The sequence below is a fragment of the Misgurnus anguillicaudatus genome, chromosome 9, assembly GCF_027580225.2.
Source record: "Misgurnus anguillicaudatus chromosome 9, ASM2758022v2, whole genome shotgun sequence".
Lineage (NCBI taxonomy): Eukaryota > Metazoa > Chordata > Actinopteri > Cypriniformes > Cobitidae > Misgurnus > Misgurnus anguillicaudatus.
The window spans coordinates 25,054,508-25,072,243 of record NC_073345.2 but is presented as its reverse complement, the minus strand read 5'-3'; the positions used below and the strand labels follow the sequence as shown (position 1 = coordinate 25,072,243).

The following is a 17,736-nucleotide window of genomic DNA, read 5'->3' as shown; positions in this document are numbered from 1 at the left end:
TGCTTTCCCGGACAGGGTTAGATGAATCCAGGACTAAGTTAGGCCTTCATTATATTAAGACATTTAAGGTTTGTTTGTAAAATCTCTTACAACAACAACAACAAATAATGGCTCTGTTATGTAAAGATATGTCAGGGCTAGATGTTTTTAAATTAAAGCAGCTCAAACATGCATTTTATTCTGGGACTAGGATAAGCCCTGTCCAGGAAACCACCCTATAGTGTTCAGATTTTGTCTTCAGAGACGCGGAACTGATCTTCCTTATCCTTGTAATATTTCTCTAGGCAGACCCGCTGAGAGATGCTTGAAACTTTATTGGACGTTTGTGAGTGTATATACACACATAAGAGGGGTAATTTTGTATTGCTAAAGGAAGGAATGATTTTTTTTGGTGTTAATCATTTGATAAGATGTGTGCCTGTACTCTTTTGTGTTTTCTAACAAAAGCTGCCCAGCTGGCTTTCTCCTCTGACTTACCCTGCCTGGGTCCATATGCTTTTATCTATTTTGGCAAATTTGATGTCATTTCCCCATCATTTGAATTTTGGTATTTCACTCACTATTTTTTTGCAACCTTGATATTCTTAAAATTAAATTAGTTACAGGATATTTTGTAGATAACGCACCCCAACACAGAGTTATAATTTCTGAAAAGTAGATGGGCAAAATGTGAGGAAATATATTCATTCTGAATATGTATATTTCTAATGTATATGCTCTTAAAAATATAGGTACTACTAAATGTTCTTTGTTGAACCATTCAGTCAAATATAATTTTTTCTTGGCATCATGTAGCACCTTTATTTTTAACTGTGTATGCTATATAGTTATCTGCAAGTGTGTGTGTGTGCGTGTGTGTTTTATGGTCCTGGCTGATTAAGCTTGGCACTGTCTGGAGTGGGTTTGTGTGTGTAATTAATGATGTGTCTCCTGCTCTCTCCCATGGTAAAGGCTAATAGGATTTCCCAGCCCCAGGCTACAGCGGGGAGAGACTGAGCGTGTGGAAGTGTGCAGGAAAGGAGAGGGGAGGCAGATTGCGGGAGGTGATAGGAGAGGTGACAAAGCAGGAGGTTCGAGCAGGTGGAGGTGAGAGGTTATAAAGGATTCTGAATGCTCTGGCTGGGCTTTGAGAAGAATTAAGACTTCTGTGGGGAAAAGGGGAAGTTAAAAGGCAAGTGTGTAAAAATGGATAAACCTCTAGAGAAAGTAACTGGTAAAGTATAGGGGCGGTTTCCCGGACAGGGATTAGACTAGTCCTAGACTAAAATAAATGTAAGAGCTGTCCAAACTGAAAACAACTTACACTGACTTAAAATACATCAGTGCCCTTTGTTTTGCATCAAAATGCACATAAGTAATGTTTTTAGTAAGGCATGTTTGTTAAACCACCCCATACATTTTTTGATAGCGAGATAGATAGAGAAATAGGACAGATAGATGATTGGATGGATGGATGCATAAATGCTTGGATGGATGGATGGATGGATAGATGCTTGGATTGATAGATAGATGGATGGATGATAGATAGATGGATGATAGATAGATGGATGCTTGGATGCATGAATGCTTGGATGGATGGATAGGATAGATATAGATAGATCCTTGGATAGATAGATCCTTGGATGGATGGATAGATAGATGTTTAGATGGATGGATGGATGGATGGATGGATGGATGGATGTTTGGATGGATGGATGGATGGATGGATGGATGGATGGATGGATGGATGGATGGATGGATGGATGGATGGATGGATAGATAGATGTTTGGATGGATGGATGGATGGATGGATAGATAGATAGATATATGTTTGGATAGATCGATAGATATATGTTTAGATAGATAGATAGATAGATAGATAGATAGATAGATAGATAACCAGAATAATCAAGGTTTTTAGTATATTTTTATTGCTACGTGGCAAACAAGTTACCAGTAGGTTCAGTAGATTCTCAGAAAACAAACAAGACCCAGCATTCATGATATGCACGCTCTTAAGGCTGTGCAATTGGGCAATTAGTTGAAAGGGGTGTGTTAAAAAAAATAGCAGTGTCTACCTTTGACTGTACAAACTCAAAACTATTTTGTACAAACATTTTTTTTTCTGGGATTTAGCAATCCTGTGAATCACTAAACTAATATTTAGTTGTATGACCACAGTTTTTTAAAACTGCTTGACATCTGTGTGGCATGGAGTCAACCAACTTGTGGCACCTCTCAGCTGTTATTCCACTCCATGATTCTTTAACAACATTCCACAATTCATTCACATTTCTTGGTTTAGCTTCAGAAACAGCATTTTTGATATCACCCCACAAGTTCTCAATTGGATTAAGGTCTGGAGATTGGGCTGGCCACTCCATAACATTAATTTTGTTGGTTTGGAACCAAGACTTTGCCCGTTTACTAGTGTGTTTTGGGTCATTGTCTTGTTGAAACAACCATTTCAAGGGCATGTCTTCTTCAGCATAGGGCAACATGACCTCTTCAAGTATTTTAACATATGCAAACTGATCCATGATCCCTGGTATGCGATAAATAGGCCCAACACCATAGTAGGAGAAACATGCCCATATCATGATGCTTGCACCTCCATGCTTCACTGTCTTCACTGTGTACTGTGGCTTGAATTCAGAGTTTGGGGGTCGTCTCACAAACTGCCTGTGGCCCTTGGACCCAAAAAGAACAATTTTACTCTCATCAGTCCACAAAATGTTCCTACATTTCTCTTTAGGCCAGTTGATGTGTTCTTTGGCAAATTGTAACCTCTTCTGCACATGCCTTTTTTTTAACAGAGGGACTTTGCGGGGGATTCTTGAAAATAGATTAGCTTATCACAGACGTCTTCTAACTGTCACAGTACTTACAGGTAACTCCAGACTGTCTTTGATCATCCTGGAGGTGATCATTGGCTGAGCCTTTGCCATTCTGGTTATTCTTCTATCCATTTTGATGGTTGACTTCCGTTTTCTTCCACGTCTCTCTGGTATTGCTCTCCATTTTAAGGCATTGGAGATCATATTAGCTGAACAGCCTATCATTTTTAGCACCTCTTTATAGGTTTTCCCCTCTCCAATCAACTTTTTAATCAAAGTACGCTGTTCTTCTGAACAATGTCTTGAACGACCCATTTTCCTCAGCTTTCAAATGCTTGTTCAACAAGTGTTGGCTTCATCCTTAAATAGGGGCCACCTGATTCACACCTGTTTCTTCACAAAATTGATGACCTCAGTGATTGTATGCCACACTGCTATTTTTTTGAACACACCCCTTTCAACTAATTCAACTAATTGCCCAATTGCACAACCTTAAGAGCGTGCATATCATGAATGCTGGGTCTCATTTGTTTTCTGAGAATCTACTGAACCTACTGGTAACTTGTTTGCCACGTAGCAATAAAAAATATACTAAAAACCTTGATTATTCTGGTTAGTCACATTGTACTGCTATTATTTTGAACAATACTGTAGATGGATAGATAGATGTTTGGATAGATAGATAGATTCATAGATTGATGGATGTATGGATGTATGGATAATGGATGTATAGATGATGGATGGACAGATGCTTGGATAGATAGATGGATGCTGGGATGGATAGATGGATGGATGGTTAGATGTATAGATGCGTGGGTGGATGGATGGATGGACGGATGATGGATGGATGGATGTTTGGATGGATGGATGGATGTTTGGATGGATAGATGCGTGGATGGATGACTGATAGATAAATGGATGGATGGATGGATGGATGGATGGATGGATGGATGGATGGATGATGGATGGATGATGGATGGATGATAGATAGATGATAGATAAATGATAGATAGATGGATGATGGATGGATGGATGTTTGGATGGATAGATGTTTGGATGGATGGATGGATAGATGCTTGGATACAGTAGACAGGTGCATGGATAGATGGATAGATGTTTGGATAGATAGATGGATAGATGTTTGGATAGAAAGGTGGATGTATGGAGATAGATGGTTAGATGGATAGATGCTTGGATAGATAGATGCAAGAATGCTTAGAAGGATAGATGGATGGGTGATAGGATAGATAGATAGATTCATGGATGGATAGATAGATAGATCTTATCCAGTATAGTAACAGTTTTTGAACCTCTGACAGAAACATTTAATTTAATTTATCATTATTTAATTAACTTGCTTAAATAAATGATCAGATTTTAAAATCCAATTTGCATTGTAGAACATTTAGCATAACTAGCATATACCCAATGGACATAATATAAAAGAACCAGATTAATGATGCATTAAAATAATGTTGGGTTGTGTAAAATGTAGAAAACCCAACCGTTGCTTTAAATTAACCTAGGAAAATTCCTTATATGACCCTATAATGCGTTAAAACAACCCAGCAAAGGTTAAGTAAAACCCAATGGTTGGGTTTTTTATATTTTACTTGACCACTGGTTGGAAAACAACCAAGCACTTTTTAGATTTGGTGCAAACACATTTGAAACCGAAGAATACTCAACATAGTTTCATGGTGCATTCAGGAAAAGCATCAGTTAATCATACATGCCATGCCTAAGTTTTCTCAAATCGATGAATGAAAGCAGACACCATTATGCCTGAACATGTTTGAACATGACCTTTGACTAATCAGCTATCAAAAGAAAATACAGAAATATTACTGAAATCTCTGCTTGTAGAAAACTTAATGCAGACACAGATAATGGAAGACTGATGGGAAAGCAGAAAAAGTAAAGAGAGAGAGAGAAGCGGCGTGATGGAGGGACACAGTGAGACCGTGTGGGGTGAAAGAGAGACGTGCTGGGGGGTTTATTTTGTGCCGGGTGAAGAGGGGCATTGTGGGATAGCATGGGACGGAGTGTGAGGTGCGAGAACAAGCAGGTGATTTATAACAACAACAGAAGGCATCACTTCCCTCCTCCTTCTCTTCTCCTCTCTCACTGAAGCAAAACAAGGAAATCCATTACAGAAAGGCCTGTGTGATAATGGACTTTGCTGTGTGTGTGCGCGCGCTCGAGTGTATGTGCAGAAGTAAGACAACGGATATATTTGGGTAATAAAACCGTAAAGATTTTTCGAGATATACTAGTGTGCCCGTGAAGCTCCGGTCAAAGCTCGGTTTCGTATGTGTATGTGTATATAGACACATTTTTAGTCCCTGAGCTCCTTGCCGCTGTGCTGTTAATGTGGTCCCCTTTCCTTCCTCACCTCCCTGAGATAAAGACCTCAGATCTACCTCGGAGGAAGAAAGATGGTGCTGGCGGGCTCCAGGGAGCAAACAGATACAAGAAAGAGAAGTAAATAATAGAGGGATATGGCAAGCAGTAATGCTATGGTGGTAGTGAGGACCACGTTCTACACCACAGGAGGGGCTGCACACAAGATCTAGCCCGGCTCAGAGTCTCCCCCTGGGGGAGGAGATGGGCTGGAGGAACCCGTGCCTGCTCCTCTCACATTACCCTTTATGTTAAAACCAGTCATGGGGAAAATTGGGGCCTGCGTGGTCCTCCACAGGCCCACCTGAGCCCACTGAGATGGTGGGGGTGTTAATGCATGGCTAATATGAGCCGTAACCTTGAGAACATGTTAAGGCATATGGATGCGAAATTTACGTTTGTTGTGATAGAAGCCATCAGACGCACTACATGAGATTCCTTAAGTGTGTTTACGGTATGAAGTTTCTTTTAAACCTAAGTAATCATTTTTCAAGTGATCATTTTGTTTCATATTAATTTGTATTTCCTGTCGTCAAATTGAAAATATCTATAAAGCATTCTGAGAATTTATAGGAATTGATCTGAAAGATTTATATGAAAATTCTAACAACACATTCAACTAAGAACTTGCTATGAAGTTGACGGTGTAAAGGCCTAATACGGGGTGGGACTTTTTGCTTTGTTTTGGTAACGGTTAGTATTTTACTTCATTAAAATGTTTAAAACTAAATTATTTTTTATAGCTAAATTAATACATTATTGTGTTGAAAGGGTAGCAGCATTGCCATAGAAGAACCATTTTTGGTTTCCCACCTAACAATTTTACCTTTATATTAGGGCTGTAAATATTTATTTATTTATTTAGTTGTTTGTTTATTTATTTATAAAACTTGGTTATATAACTAACATACGTTTCACATTCCTGGGAAAAAGAAAACCTCCACAACTCTCTTATAGCATCTGCAGCAATTTGACTACGTAACCTTTTTAATGTCATTAAACATCATTCAGTTATTGCAAACCATTGCTGTACGCACATTTGCGTTATTCCGATATTCCCGATGTATATTGCAGCTCTACTTTTCATAGTCTAAAACCTTTTTTCAACTACAAAGAAACTTTTTTTGTGCAACAGAATGATTCTGTGGATGTTAAAGGTTCTTCATTGAACCATTTGGACTGACAAAGAACTAGACTTGTCAGTCTAGACTTGTTTTCTTGCTTAAGATGACAAAATTAACAGTTTATTTATAGTTCTAAGCGTGCAAAAGAAATAAGGAACGAGGCCCTTAAAGTATGTAAAAAAGATTTAAAGGGATAGTTCACCCAAAAATGAAAATTCTGTCATCATTTACTTACCATCAAGTTGTAACAATCCTGTATAAATATCTGTTCTGCTATACATAAAAGAAGATATTTGTAATCAAACAGCAAACAGAAGCACCACTGACTCTTCCATCACTGTAAAAAATTTACTTTACTGTAATTTTGCAGCTGGTTGCCAGTAACTTACTGTAGAAGATAAAGTCTGAAAATGTTTCATGTTCATTTAACTTTAAACAAAATGTTGCCAGTAAATAACATAAATGTAAAATCTACAGTAAGTTACTGGCAGCTAGTTGCCAGTAATACTGTAGTACTACACTGTAAAAAAAATCTGTAGAAATTAAAGAAAAATAGTATGGAAGACAATGGTGCTTAAAAACTGTTTGGTTACATTGCTCAAAATATCATCCTCTGTGTTCAGCAGAACAAAGAAATGTATACAGGTTTGAAACAACTTGAGGTTAGTAAATGTTGACAAATTTTTATTTTTGAGTGAACTATCCCTTTAAAAGCTAATACAGCAATTAAAAAACCCTTTGGACCTAAATGGCTGTGTTTTTACTTTCCCCTCTGCCAAAACTGTAGTTAATTAATTCTTACAAAAATATGATGCCCTCTATTCCTAGGTGAGGTTCGCCTAGACAATTGTTTTTCTTTTTTGGCCCATCAGATGGCGCCTGCTTTCAGTCTGATAGCTGTTCAGGGTGTAGCTGTAAATCACAGATGTTGCCTGTCCATCCTTTTGTTTCCCCCCATTGAGAAGAGAGACCTCAGCTGTTAAAGGAGAGTCTTCATTATGGCTTCAATGTTCTTTTGAAAATAATTTCCATTAACATTTTTTTCAAAAGAAGGTACTAAAGCGAAGGTTAAATGAAGTTGAACAGCGCACAGGCTCGTCTGTGAAGTTCTCATTGACAGATCACAGACACAGGCCTTCATCCAGGTTCGAGCGGAGCTGGGGGATGGTGGTGTGCTTAGAGTAAAACAGATGTCTCTGTGTGATGCAGGTTCGTTTATCTGTTTGTTTAAAGTGTTTTTGTTTGACTTTATGATTGAAATTATGGCTAATTTTCAAAAACAGAGAAAATATCCACAGATATATTTCTGGTGACTTTCGGTTGAGTGATGATTAAAAGCAGAAGTTATCCTTATTTCATATAAGTTGTTAAAGGGATAGTTCACCCAAAAATGAAAATAATGTCATTAATGACTCATCCTTATGTCGTTCCAAACTCATGAGACCTTCGTTCATCTTCATAACACAGTTTAAGATGTTTTATATTTAGTCCGAGAGCTTGTTGACCCTTCATTGAAAATCTACATACAGTATACTGTCCAAGTCCAGAAAGGTAATAAAAACATCATCAAAGTAGTCCATGTAACATCAGTGGGTTAGTTAGAATGTGTTAAAAAGTATCGAAAATACATTTTGGTCCAAAAATAACAAAAAATACGACTTTATTCAGCATTGTCTTCTCTTCTGCGTCTGTTGTGAAGCGCATGCGCAAGACTAAAGTCACGTGACTGCAGTGACGCGGATGATGTATGACGCGGCTGACGTGTTATCTGGTGCGACCCAGCTGTTTTTTTGTGCGCCCAGGCTTCGTTTACAGTCTGAAGGAGACGCATGCTGTAAGTTTGAAAAAAAAATAACTTCGCAAACATGTCTGAGGACATCACTGCAGTCATGTGACTTTAGTCTCGCGCATGCACTTCACAACAGACGCGGAAGAGAAAACAATGCTGAATAAAGTCGTAATTTTAGTTATTTTTGGACCAAAATGTATTTTCAATGCTTTTTAACACATTCTAACTGACCCACTGATGTCTCATGGACTACTTTGATGATGTTTTTATTACCTTTCTGGACATGGACCGTTATATCCTACATAGATTTTCAATGAAGGGTCAACAAGCTCTCAGACTAAATATAAAACATCTCAAACTGTGTTCCGGAGATGAACAAAGGTCTTATGAGTTTGGAACGACATGAGGGTGAGTCATTTCATGACATTTTTTCATTTTTGGGTGAACTATCCCTTTAAGTAAAATGTATGCTGTATTACATCACCAAATCTTATAATGATAGAATTTAATTTTAGGATGTAAAAAACTGCATTAATTCTTGTTTTATACTTGAGAAACATGATCTAAAAATTTACCATATTTCTACCAAATCTAACACTGATTGGGTGAAACAATTCACAAATCTGTATGTGAGCAGTGCAGTGTGTTTTGACAGGCATAGATTTATCAGAACACAGGTGTAATCAGTGTTCATCGAAATGTTTAATGAACCAATTCATCAATTAATGAATTAACCAAATATGTTACATATGGACCAGTTGTAAAACAGAAAGAAAGAATAACATTAAATTTGAACATATTGAGCCTCTGTATATTAAAAAAGGAAGTAACTCAAGCCAACAATGGTGAAGATGCTGTACTAGTTCTTCTGAAAGTAAACTTAACCATCAAATGCATTCAGAATCAAATGCATCAAGCGCATTTAGCAACAGTGCAACCAGCATACTCACTTATTTGGAAGCAGTTTGACAACTTTACTAATCAGCAGTAGAAAAACCCTTTGAGCTATGTTGTTTATGGCACAATCATAATATCGAAACCATGGCAATGGAATCAAACCATCGTGAGCGGTCAGCAATACTTATCCTTTGACAGTAGAAACTAATTTTGGAGAGAGGGTGGTCATTTGTGTTGACACTCGATTTATGGAAAGTCCTGTGTCCAAATATTGGGTGAATATGTTTTGTTCTGGTCATGACCAGCCAGGGTCTCCTCCCTCAGTAACGTACAGCACTAAGGTGATACTCCTGATAGGGAGAGTGAGGTTTAGGTAGACTGATGCAAAGTCCCATTAGTGTCCATAGTTCATAGTCATATCCCAAACCTCATCTCAGTCCAGAATTCCCAACCCTACCAAACTGTATTCTCCCCCATCTCTTGACCAGGATGGGACATGGGACCGCTGTAACTTGTGTTGTTGGCTAGGGGGAACGGTGGGCTAGGACCTCCCGGAAAGCCGGCTTCCCCCTGTGAATTGGGATGGAGTGGGCCGGTCATGCCGGGCTCAGGGCTGGGGGTGTCTGCGTGAGAGATCATGTCCGTGAACCTTTGGTCATCTGATGGGTGATGAGCAGAGACCGGGCCGCCCTCAAGGGCTCCGGAACCTGCGCTTAAGAGGTATGGGGACTCGGCTGGAGACTGTGCCTGGGAGGACGGGGGTCCGTGTGGGAAAAAATCGTAGTTGACCACTGGACCATAGTAATCACCTTGGTATTCTGATGAGATGAAAAAAGGAGTTTAGTCATAAGTGCCTTCTCAAATCCTGAATTGCACTCTTAAAGGGGACATTTCACAAGACTTTTTTTTAAATAAATCTTTGGTGTCCCCAGAAGACATATGTAATGTTTTAGCTCAAAATACCACATAGATAATTTATTATAACATGTTAAAATTGCCAGTATGTAGGTGTGAGCAAAAATGTGCCGTTTTTGGGTGTGTCCGTTTAAATGCAAATGAGCTGATGAAATGCAAACACTGATCATCGTGCCTGATCTCATAAGAACTTGTACATATTTTATGAGTTGGCTAATTTGTATGAATTCATAAAAGTTAATGCAGAAACGTATGATTCTCATGAAAAAAACAACAACAACGAAACCCAACCCCTAAACCCAATGTCACAGGGGTCAAGGCAAATCATACAAAAATACGTACAAATGTGGTCGTATGAATTAATACAAATTAGCCAACTCGTAAAATATGTACAAATTCTCGTGAGATAGCGTTTGATCACCATGATGGTGCTTTGTTGAAATTGAAACTCAATTATGCTCTCGATTATTTCTCTCTCTCTCTCTCTCTCTCTCTCTCTCTCTCTCTCTCTCTCTCTCTCTCCACTAAATGGCAGCGTAGTCGGATAGTGCAGATTAAGTGGCAGTATTATATTAATAAGATCCCGTTTGACATCACAAGGGGAGCCAAATTTCAATGACCTATTTTTTCACATGCTTGCAGAAAATGGTTTACCAAATTAAGTTACTGGGTTGATCTTTTTCACCTTTTTAGGTTGATAGTAGTGCTGCCTCACGATTAGTCGTTTGCAGAATAAAAGTTTTGTTTAAATAATATATGTGTGTGTACTGTGTATAATAATTATGTATATATAAATACACACACATACACACCGAGCCCCTAAAGTGACATTGGAGTAAAAAAATCTAAAGTTTAGTTTCATGTGCTCACGTGAAACTTTTGCGTGCTCACGCGAAACCTTATGTGCACAATTTTTTTTAAAGTTTAGTTTACTATCGCGTGTGCACGTGAAACTATCGCACGCACGTGAAAGCGAAAGTTTCATGTGCGCACACGCTTTCACGTGCGGACGTGAAACTTTATTTAATTTTTTCTCCATGTCCCCTTTAGGGGCTCCGTACTTACATGTATAATTTTAAGAAAAAAATATATTTATATAATAAATATTTATATATAATATAAATTATATATAAACATGTATATACACATGCAAATGTTTCTTAATTATATACGTGTGTGTGTGTGTGTATTTATTAAAAATTATTATACACAGTACACCCACATATATTATGTAAACAAAAACTTTTATTCTGCAAATGATTAGTCGCGACTAATCGTGAGGCAGCACTAGTTGATAGAAGCACTGGGGACCCAATAATAGCATATATATGTCCCCATTAAAAAATGCTGGGCTATTTTTAACCCAGCATTGGGTAAAAAGGGGCTGAATCCAACCTGTTGGATTGTAAGTATAAACCTATGCTGGGTTGTCAAATATAACCCAACGGATAGGGTTTGTCCCTTTTTGCCCCAATGCTGGTAAAACTAACCCAGCATTTAGAGTTTGTTAAAGCTTTTTTACACCATGATTGGTTCGTTAATCATTCATCAGCGAATGAATTCATACAATTTAGTTGCGTTTTAAATTTACTTAAGGAAGTGCCACCATCGAATGTGACACAATGATATTAAAAAAGAGTGGTGAATTATTAGCCCATTCATTTCATTTATTAGCACCTAAACACAAAACTAGAATAAAAGCAGAGGACGGCTCTACATAAAGACGGAGAAATTGTTAGAGAGCATTTTCACAAAGGCTACTCAATTTTTACTGTCATGTCTATCTTCTCTGGCACACCTATGCGAGTTGGCCTATAAAATTAGTGCTACAGAAAGTCATTAACAGTCCCACCCGATTCCATTATTTTTTTTTCCTGCAGTTGTGATACTTTAATGTGGCGATCAATCATTAAAAGACATTTTACTATAGAGAAACGCCAACCGCCTGCTGAGTGATTGATAGATAGATAGATAGTCAAATCATCAATGCCTGGGATTGCCCTGTCCATCTTTTTACAAACATCAGCAAAGCTTTGTGCCCATGAAATCGGATGTTGAAGATGTTGAATGTAGGCTTTCTCTTAAAGGTACAGTATAGATAATTTCCACTTGTATAATGGTTGCCGTCCTCGTTCTGAATGCATTGTATTCATTTGCTACAGAAATGCTTGTTATTCTGCCTAACACGTCAAAGAGAGCTTAAGTAAAGATACTGAACTGAAATGTAACACACACATTAGGACCGAAGGCACAATTCACAAGTGTACTCAGTAGGATTTTGTGATACAGTGTGATATTTTGTTTTGGTTTTTAAGAAAGAACAACACAAGCAACAGTGCACAGAAATGACAGCTTTTGTTATTTTTCTCTAAACCTCCAAGGTATGATGGTTGATAAACTGCCTTGATACCGAAAAGGAGTGTGTATGAGTGTAGACGCAGTCTTTGTGTGCTCAAGGTAAAAGAAAAACCCTGAGGTTCGAGTGTAGGTGTGTGGGGACCGAAGATATTATTGTGTGTAAATATGGGTTTTGTAAGAAAGTACATTCTTTGTGTTTGTGAGGAAGAGATAGAGAATGAGGAAGAACATTTGTTTCCATACCTCCATAGTAACTGTATCCTCCAGGGCCCAGGATGTCAGGGTCCTCTAGTCTTCCTCCTAGTGGCCTCATCCTGCGCGGTCCCCTGAAGAAAGCGTGCCGTCGTGCTCCGAGAGCACTGAGCTGCTTCATTCTGCGTTCTTTGGACCGCCGGTTTTGAAACCACACCTATGAGGCCAATTAGAATTTAGATATGTTTATTATAGATATGTTATTGCTTTTTTTACACAAGCTAAACAATATCATGTTTACTTTTATCAATGGCATTCGGATAAATGTTTGTTTATGTAATCAAAGACATACTAAGATTATAAGAAAATAGACATTGGCTAATCATAGTATCAAGGAAAACTAATTTAATGATATTTAAAAGCACACAAGCAACTTAATGAGGTAAATTGGCATGGCAGATGTTAATAGTCAGTTTCCAATCTTTGTAATGTAGTGACACAAATAATCATGACCAAATTAACAAAGTGCCAACAGACAAACATTTACACCATGGTTAGTTCCCATTAAAATTAAGTTATACTGTACTGTCAGACCATAGAGCTTTAAGACAAGCATGCAACAACAAAATAACTTCATAAACAGAACCAACGCATGACAATTGATCATATCTGTTAAGACTTTAATGTTCTTCAAACCTACTCCGCTATAACACAATGCATTCCTGAGATTTATATACAACATTCATCCGAGTGCATGCATGCACATTATTTGACACATTGCAAATGTCATCTAATCACGAACTTATTACAAATATAACTTCCATCCATAGTAGTGTGCTGCAATATCAGACTCATCAGATTCAAACATTGCTTCTTTAAGACAAGCCACTGCCAGCAAAACGTAAATATAACCTTTTAGTTATAGAAATGAATTACATATGTGCTTTGCACAGGAACAAAGAGCAAGAAATTATTTGGAATTGTCGTAACATAAGGTGACATTGTTATGCATGATGGTACAATGTAACACATCCATTCTTGAATCTGCATTGCCAATGCATAATATATGCTAACAACAGTTAGTCTGCTCTGGAGGCACAATCCTACCGTGTTTGAAAGAGAGTGCGAGAGGAACTAGACTGAGAGTGTTAGAGAGACAAAACATGTTCTCTACCTAAAACCACTTAAGCATTCCTCTCCATGCACGGCAAAGGCAACACCTGCCTATTGAGAACAATCGGCTAACTGTTTGGTACATTTTTATGGAAATGTTTTGCCTCCTCCTGAGTGAGCGTTGCTTAGGGATTACACACATGCTGCTGAACCGGCATGGCTCCGGAGGGCTCCCCGCACAGAGCACAATCCGCATTTAACACATAACAAATGAATGGGGATGTATGGCAAAGGCCGTCTCCATTTTGGCTCGGAAACAAAGCAGTGAGCCTGGGTGGGTTTGAGAGAGGGTTGTGATTTCTTGGTGATGGTTGGGAGACGTGAAAATGACAAGGATGGTGTGTGTTTGAGATCACACTAGGAATCAAGTTTTTAAATGATTTATGTTGATAAACAGGTTTGATAAAAGGCCATATGTAGCGATTTCTATGTGAGACTAGAATGATGCCTGGTGTGCAGGTGGCAGTTATCTTTATTGTTAATAAATCCATGGATGCTGTGTTGTTGCTAAATCTCAAGTCAAGTCAAGCAATTATTTTTTAAAGATTTATGTGGCACTGAAAGGGTTAACACACTGAAGAAGTCTGTTTTGTGTCCTTCTTGTGAACATGTAAAATAAAATATTTTTTATTTTTTGAATAAGATTATGTTATGGCAAAACTGGTGGAGAACTCTCAACATATTTCATATCTTTTTTCTGAATATATATTTTTATAGATTTTACACCATGCTTACACCAATCCCTCCTGAGTTAAATTTCTGATTTTTTATTTATTTTTGGGAGTCTGTAATTGCTGTAAGGGCTTATCTTAGTCCCAGCCTAAAATGCATGTTTAACCTGTCTTAATTTAAAAACATCTTGCTATGCCATAGATCTTAACATGTATACATCAGTGCAATTGTTTTGTCTCAAAATGCACATCACTAATGTTTTATTGTAGGGTATGTTTGTAAAAACTACTTAAATCTCCTAAAATGCCTATATGACCTAGTCCTGGATAAATCAAAACCCTGTCTGGGAAACTGCCCCAATGTCTTTCAATAAGCATTTTCTCTAGGAACTGGCAATCCCCGCGTCACTGAACATATAGCTGAGCCTGCTATCTGATAAAAATTGCATGCAACGAATTTATTTTCTCAGACTTTATTATTCAGCCAGTTACTCATTTAGTTGACAAGCCAACCATTTAAATATATATGGAGATTTCTATATGAATAAAAAATGCACAAACACGTGCATATGTTCAAATCAATCAATTCATTTCAAATGATAATAATTGCACGCGTATTGTTACCTGTATAACTCTCATATTGAGGCCTGTCTCCTGCGCAAGCTGCTCTCGGATGTGTCGCGTGGGCTTCGGCGTGGCCACGAACGCGGCTTTCAGCGTCTCCAGCTGTTTTGCCTTGATGGTAGTGCGCGGTCCTCTTCGTTTCGTGCAGGCATTTTGCTCCTCGTTTTCGTTGTTGTTAGTGTCTTTATCTGACGATGTTGAATTGTCCGTCTCTTTCGTGTCGTCCTGTATCGCGTCCGGCAGGTCAGGTGATAAACTTCGGTCCGTACATGACGACACTGAGATATGATGAAGAATCAAATAGAGACTTATCAGCCCAAATGCAAAAAAATAAAATTAAATCAAATGTAAGCATAATTATACAATATTGACATTTATCTGCATTTTTATTTGTTCTGTAAAACAGAAAAATAACTCGGAATTAATTCTTGTTTTGTGCGTATTGACGCACAAAAATCGAGGGGGCATTCGGGGCTGCATTGACATAAACTGGTTCCAATACGAAACAAAAGAGAAAACAAGCAGAGATCTGAACGTGAATCATCCCCTCACTTCTGCAAAAATATCGGAGGAATAAGGTTTGGATGTCTCTTGGGACAGGCTGCTGTGCTTGATAACAGCTTGTCATTGTCTGAGAAACGGGGATAGACGACTACAGACGTTTATCTGACAAGAACGCATGGGCTGAGGAAAATGAGTTATAGACATTTTTCCATAGGTGGACCCAAAACAGTGCTTAAGAAAACTTACATAAACGGCGATGAGCTATTGCAACGTAAATAAATTGTAACCAGGCCTGTTCAGTTTAATTTTACATTACAATTCGCATTTAAAATTTAATACAAAAAACGTATTTTTTTAATGGCATGATCCGCCCAAATACGACCAAACATTATATTTGCAATATATTTATATTGGAGACAGCCTAAAATGTATCTTGTATTAATAAACAAAATGGAATTGTGTAGTATATATTTTTCCAAACAAATTTGCATTTATGAAATTAATACTAGCTTTTCACCAATTTGAGCAAATGATAATTTGTTTGATCAATGAATCTGATCGTTGACCCACGAGTGGAGGCGATAATGATGTCATCGGTGTGTTGGGGAAACAAACTCGTGGGTATCACATTCATAGAGGCACGAATAAATAAATGGTAAGGAAACACACGTTAAATTAAGTTTAAACAACAGACAATTTACATTTAGGCTTACTTTCACGTTCACATGAATTAACATCTAAAATACACAGTGCACGTTAGGCTACCTTACAAAGTAGATATCAGTAAATGTAAAAAAATATATATGTATTTGCAGTGATCAAAAATGCACAGAATTAGCACATCTTATTTGAATATATTGCTTAACATTGCATTCATATATTGTATTCTTCCTATTTTCCCCCCGGTAAAACATACACACACTCCCCAAGAACACACAATTCATCCAAGCTCGGCTCCAGTCGTTTCTCTCACCTGAGTTTAAATTGACTTCTTTGATAGCGCTCGCGCTCATGTAGTCCTCTTTGCACACAAATTTGTTTTCATCGATGACGTATAGCTCCTCTCCCGTGGACAGCTGTTTGTTGCACACCATGCACGTGAAGCAGTTCAGGTGAAACACTTTGTTGCGCGCTTTTCGCACGAGGTCGCTGGGCGAAATGCCCTGCGAGCAGCCCGCACATTTCGTACCAAAACGCCTGCAAGGGACATACATTGAATTAAAAATACATTTAAATAAAATGAATGGTAAAAATAAACAATTATTTTGAAAAGCACAAAAAGCAATGAAAAGATTGTTAAAGTCATACAAAGGACGCAATATTAAATTATTTCATTTGTACGTCGCTTTGAATAATAAATGCGTCAGATAAATAATCTTAACTACAAATCAGCAATATTCAGCAAAAAATAAGTAAATAAACCATAGCATCATTCTGAAGGCATTTGGCAAAATGCTTAAGATGAAGTCGACACGCTGTAAATTAAGTCACATTATAGGATTAGGATAAATAATAAAGGCGTTTAAAGCCTCATTCTAGGTGTTAAGACAGATGACACCCAAATACACAAATAATAATATTATTTAGGCTAAACTTAATATGACAGTAAGCTGTTGTTCAGTAAAATTTCAACACAACGTATCCTAATTAAAGCACGTGTGTGTTTATTTACATTTATACCTAACCTGATTTTCGTGCATTTGTTTATTTATGCAGCCTGCAAATGAGAACTAATCCGCCTTTAGTATTGCTTTGTTGGCCCGTTTTATCCTAATTTGTTAAAACAAATAGGTGTTAGTTGAATTCATATTTCAATGACAAAAAAAAACGAGAAAAACAAGGTACACAGGCTGGTCGTGACTTTTAGCCCGAAATGGGAGTAAAGCACGTCAGCCGCACGATCTTCTGTTTCTCCCCTCGGGTTTATTTTAACACTAATGTACTAAATCTTCCCCCATTTGTTATGGTATCGAGTCGCTCTCGCGCTTTTCAAATGCATCTCTCCCAGTGAAAGGCCATAACACTACTTACACAACAAATGGACGCATTACGGGTGATTACTGTTTCGCCCCACTAATGGCTTCACATTCAAGCACTGAGCTGGATGGGCCCCATAGAACGTGATGGTCAAGGCCGTTTGGGATAACAATGGCACGTATGAAAGCTTAAACACTGTGTGACATTAAATAGCTCAGTAAAATGTAAACTAAAAGAAAACCTGACAGAACTAATTTACTTATAATAACGACTGATACAAGTAAATAAGCAGC

The 17,736-nt window shown here is 37.8% G+C and overlaps 1 protein-coding gene and 1 long non-coding RNA gene across 3 annotated transcripts in view; one reads left to right on the top strand and one right to left on the bottom strand.

Annotated features, from left to right (window-relative positions):
- The first annotated feature begins 163 nt into the window (after positions 1-163).
- The window catches only part of LOC129423967 (uncharacterized), a 54,075-nt gene continuing 36,502 nt past the window's right edge, over positions 164-17,736 (top strand). The window contains exons 1-2 of the long non-coding RNA XR_008637919.2: positions 164-352; positions 952-1,086. This is a non-coding gene — a long non-coding RNA (uncharacterized lncRNA). The remainder of the gene's footprint in view (positions 353-951; positions 1,087-17,736) is intronic.
- Positions 8,816-17,736, bottom strand: part of lhx5 (LIM homeobox 5) — a 96,799-nt gene continuing 87,878 nt past the window's right edge. For both annotated transcript variants that reach the window (XM_055180507.2, XM_055180506.2), the window contains 4 exons: positions 16,440-16,663; positions 14,963-15,240; positions 12,546-12,711; positions 8,816-9,847 (listed from right to left, as the gene is read on the bottom strand). In XM_055180507.2, coding sequence (XP_055036482.1) covers positions 9,483-9,847; positions 12,546-12,711; positions 14,963-15,240; positions 16,440-16,663 — 1,033 coding nt within the window. In that variant the 3' untranslated portion in view covers positions 8,816-9,482. The remainder of the gene's footprint in view (positions 9,848-12,545; positions 12,712-14,962; positions 15,241-16,439; positions 16,664-17,736) is intronic.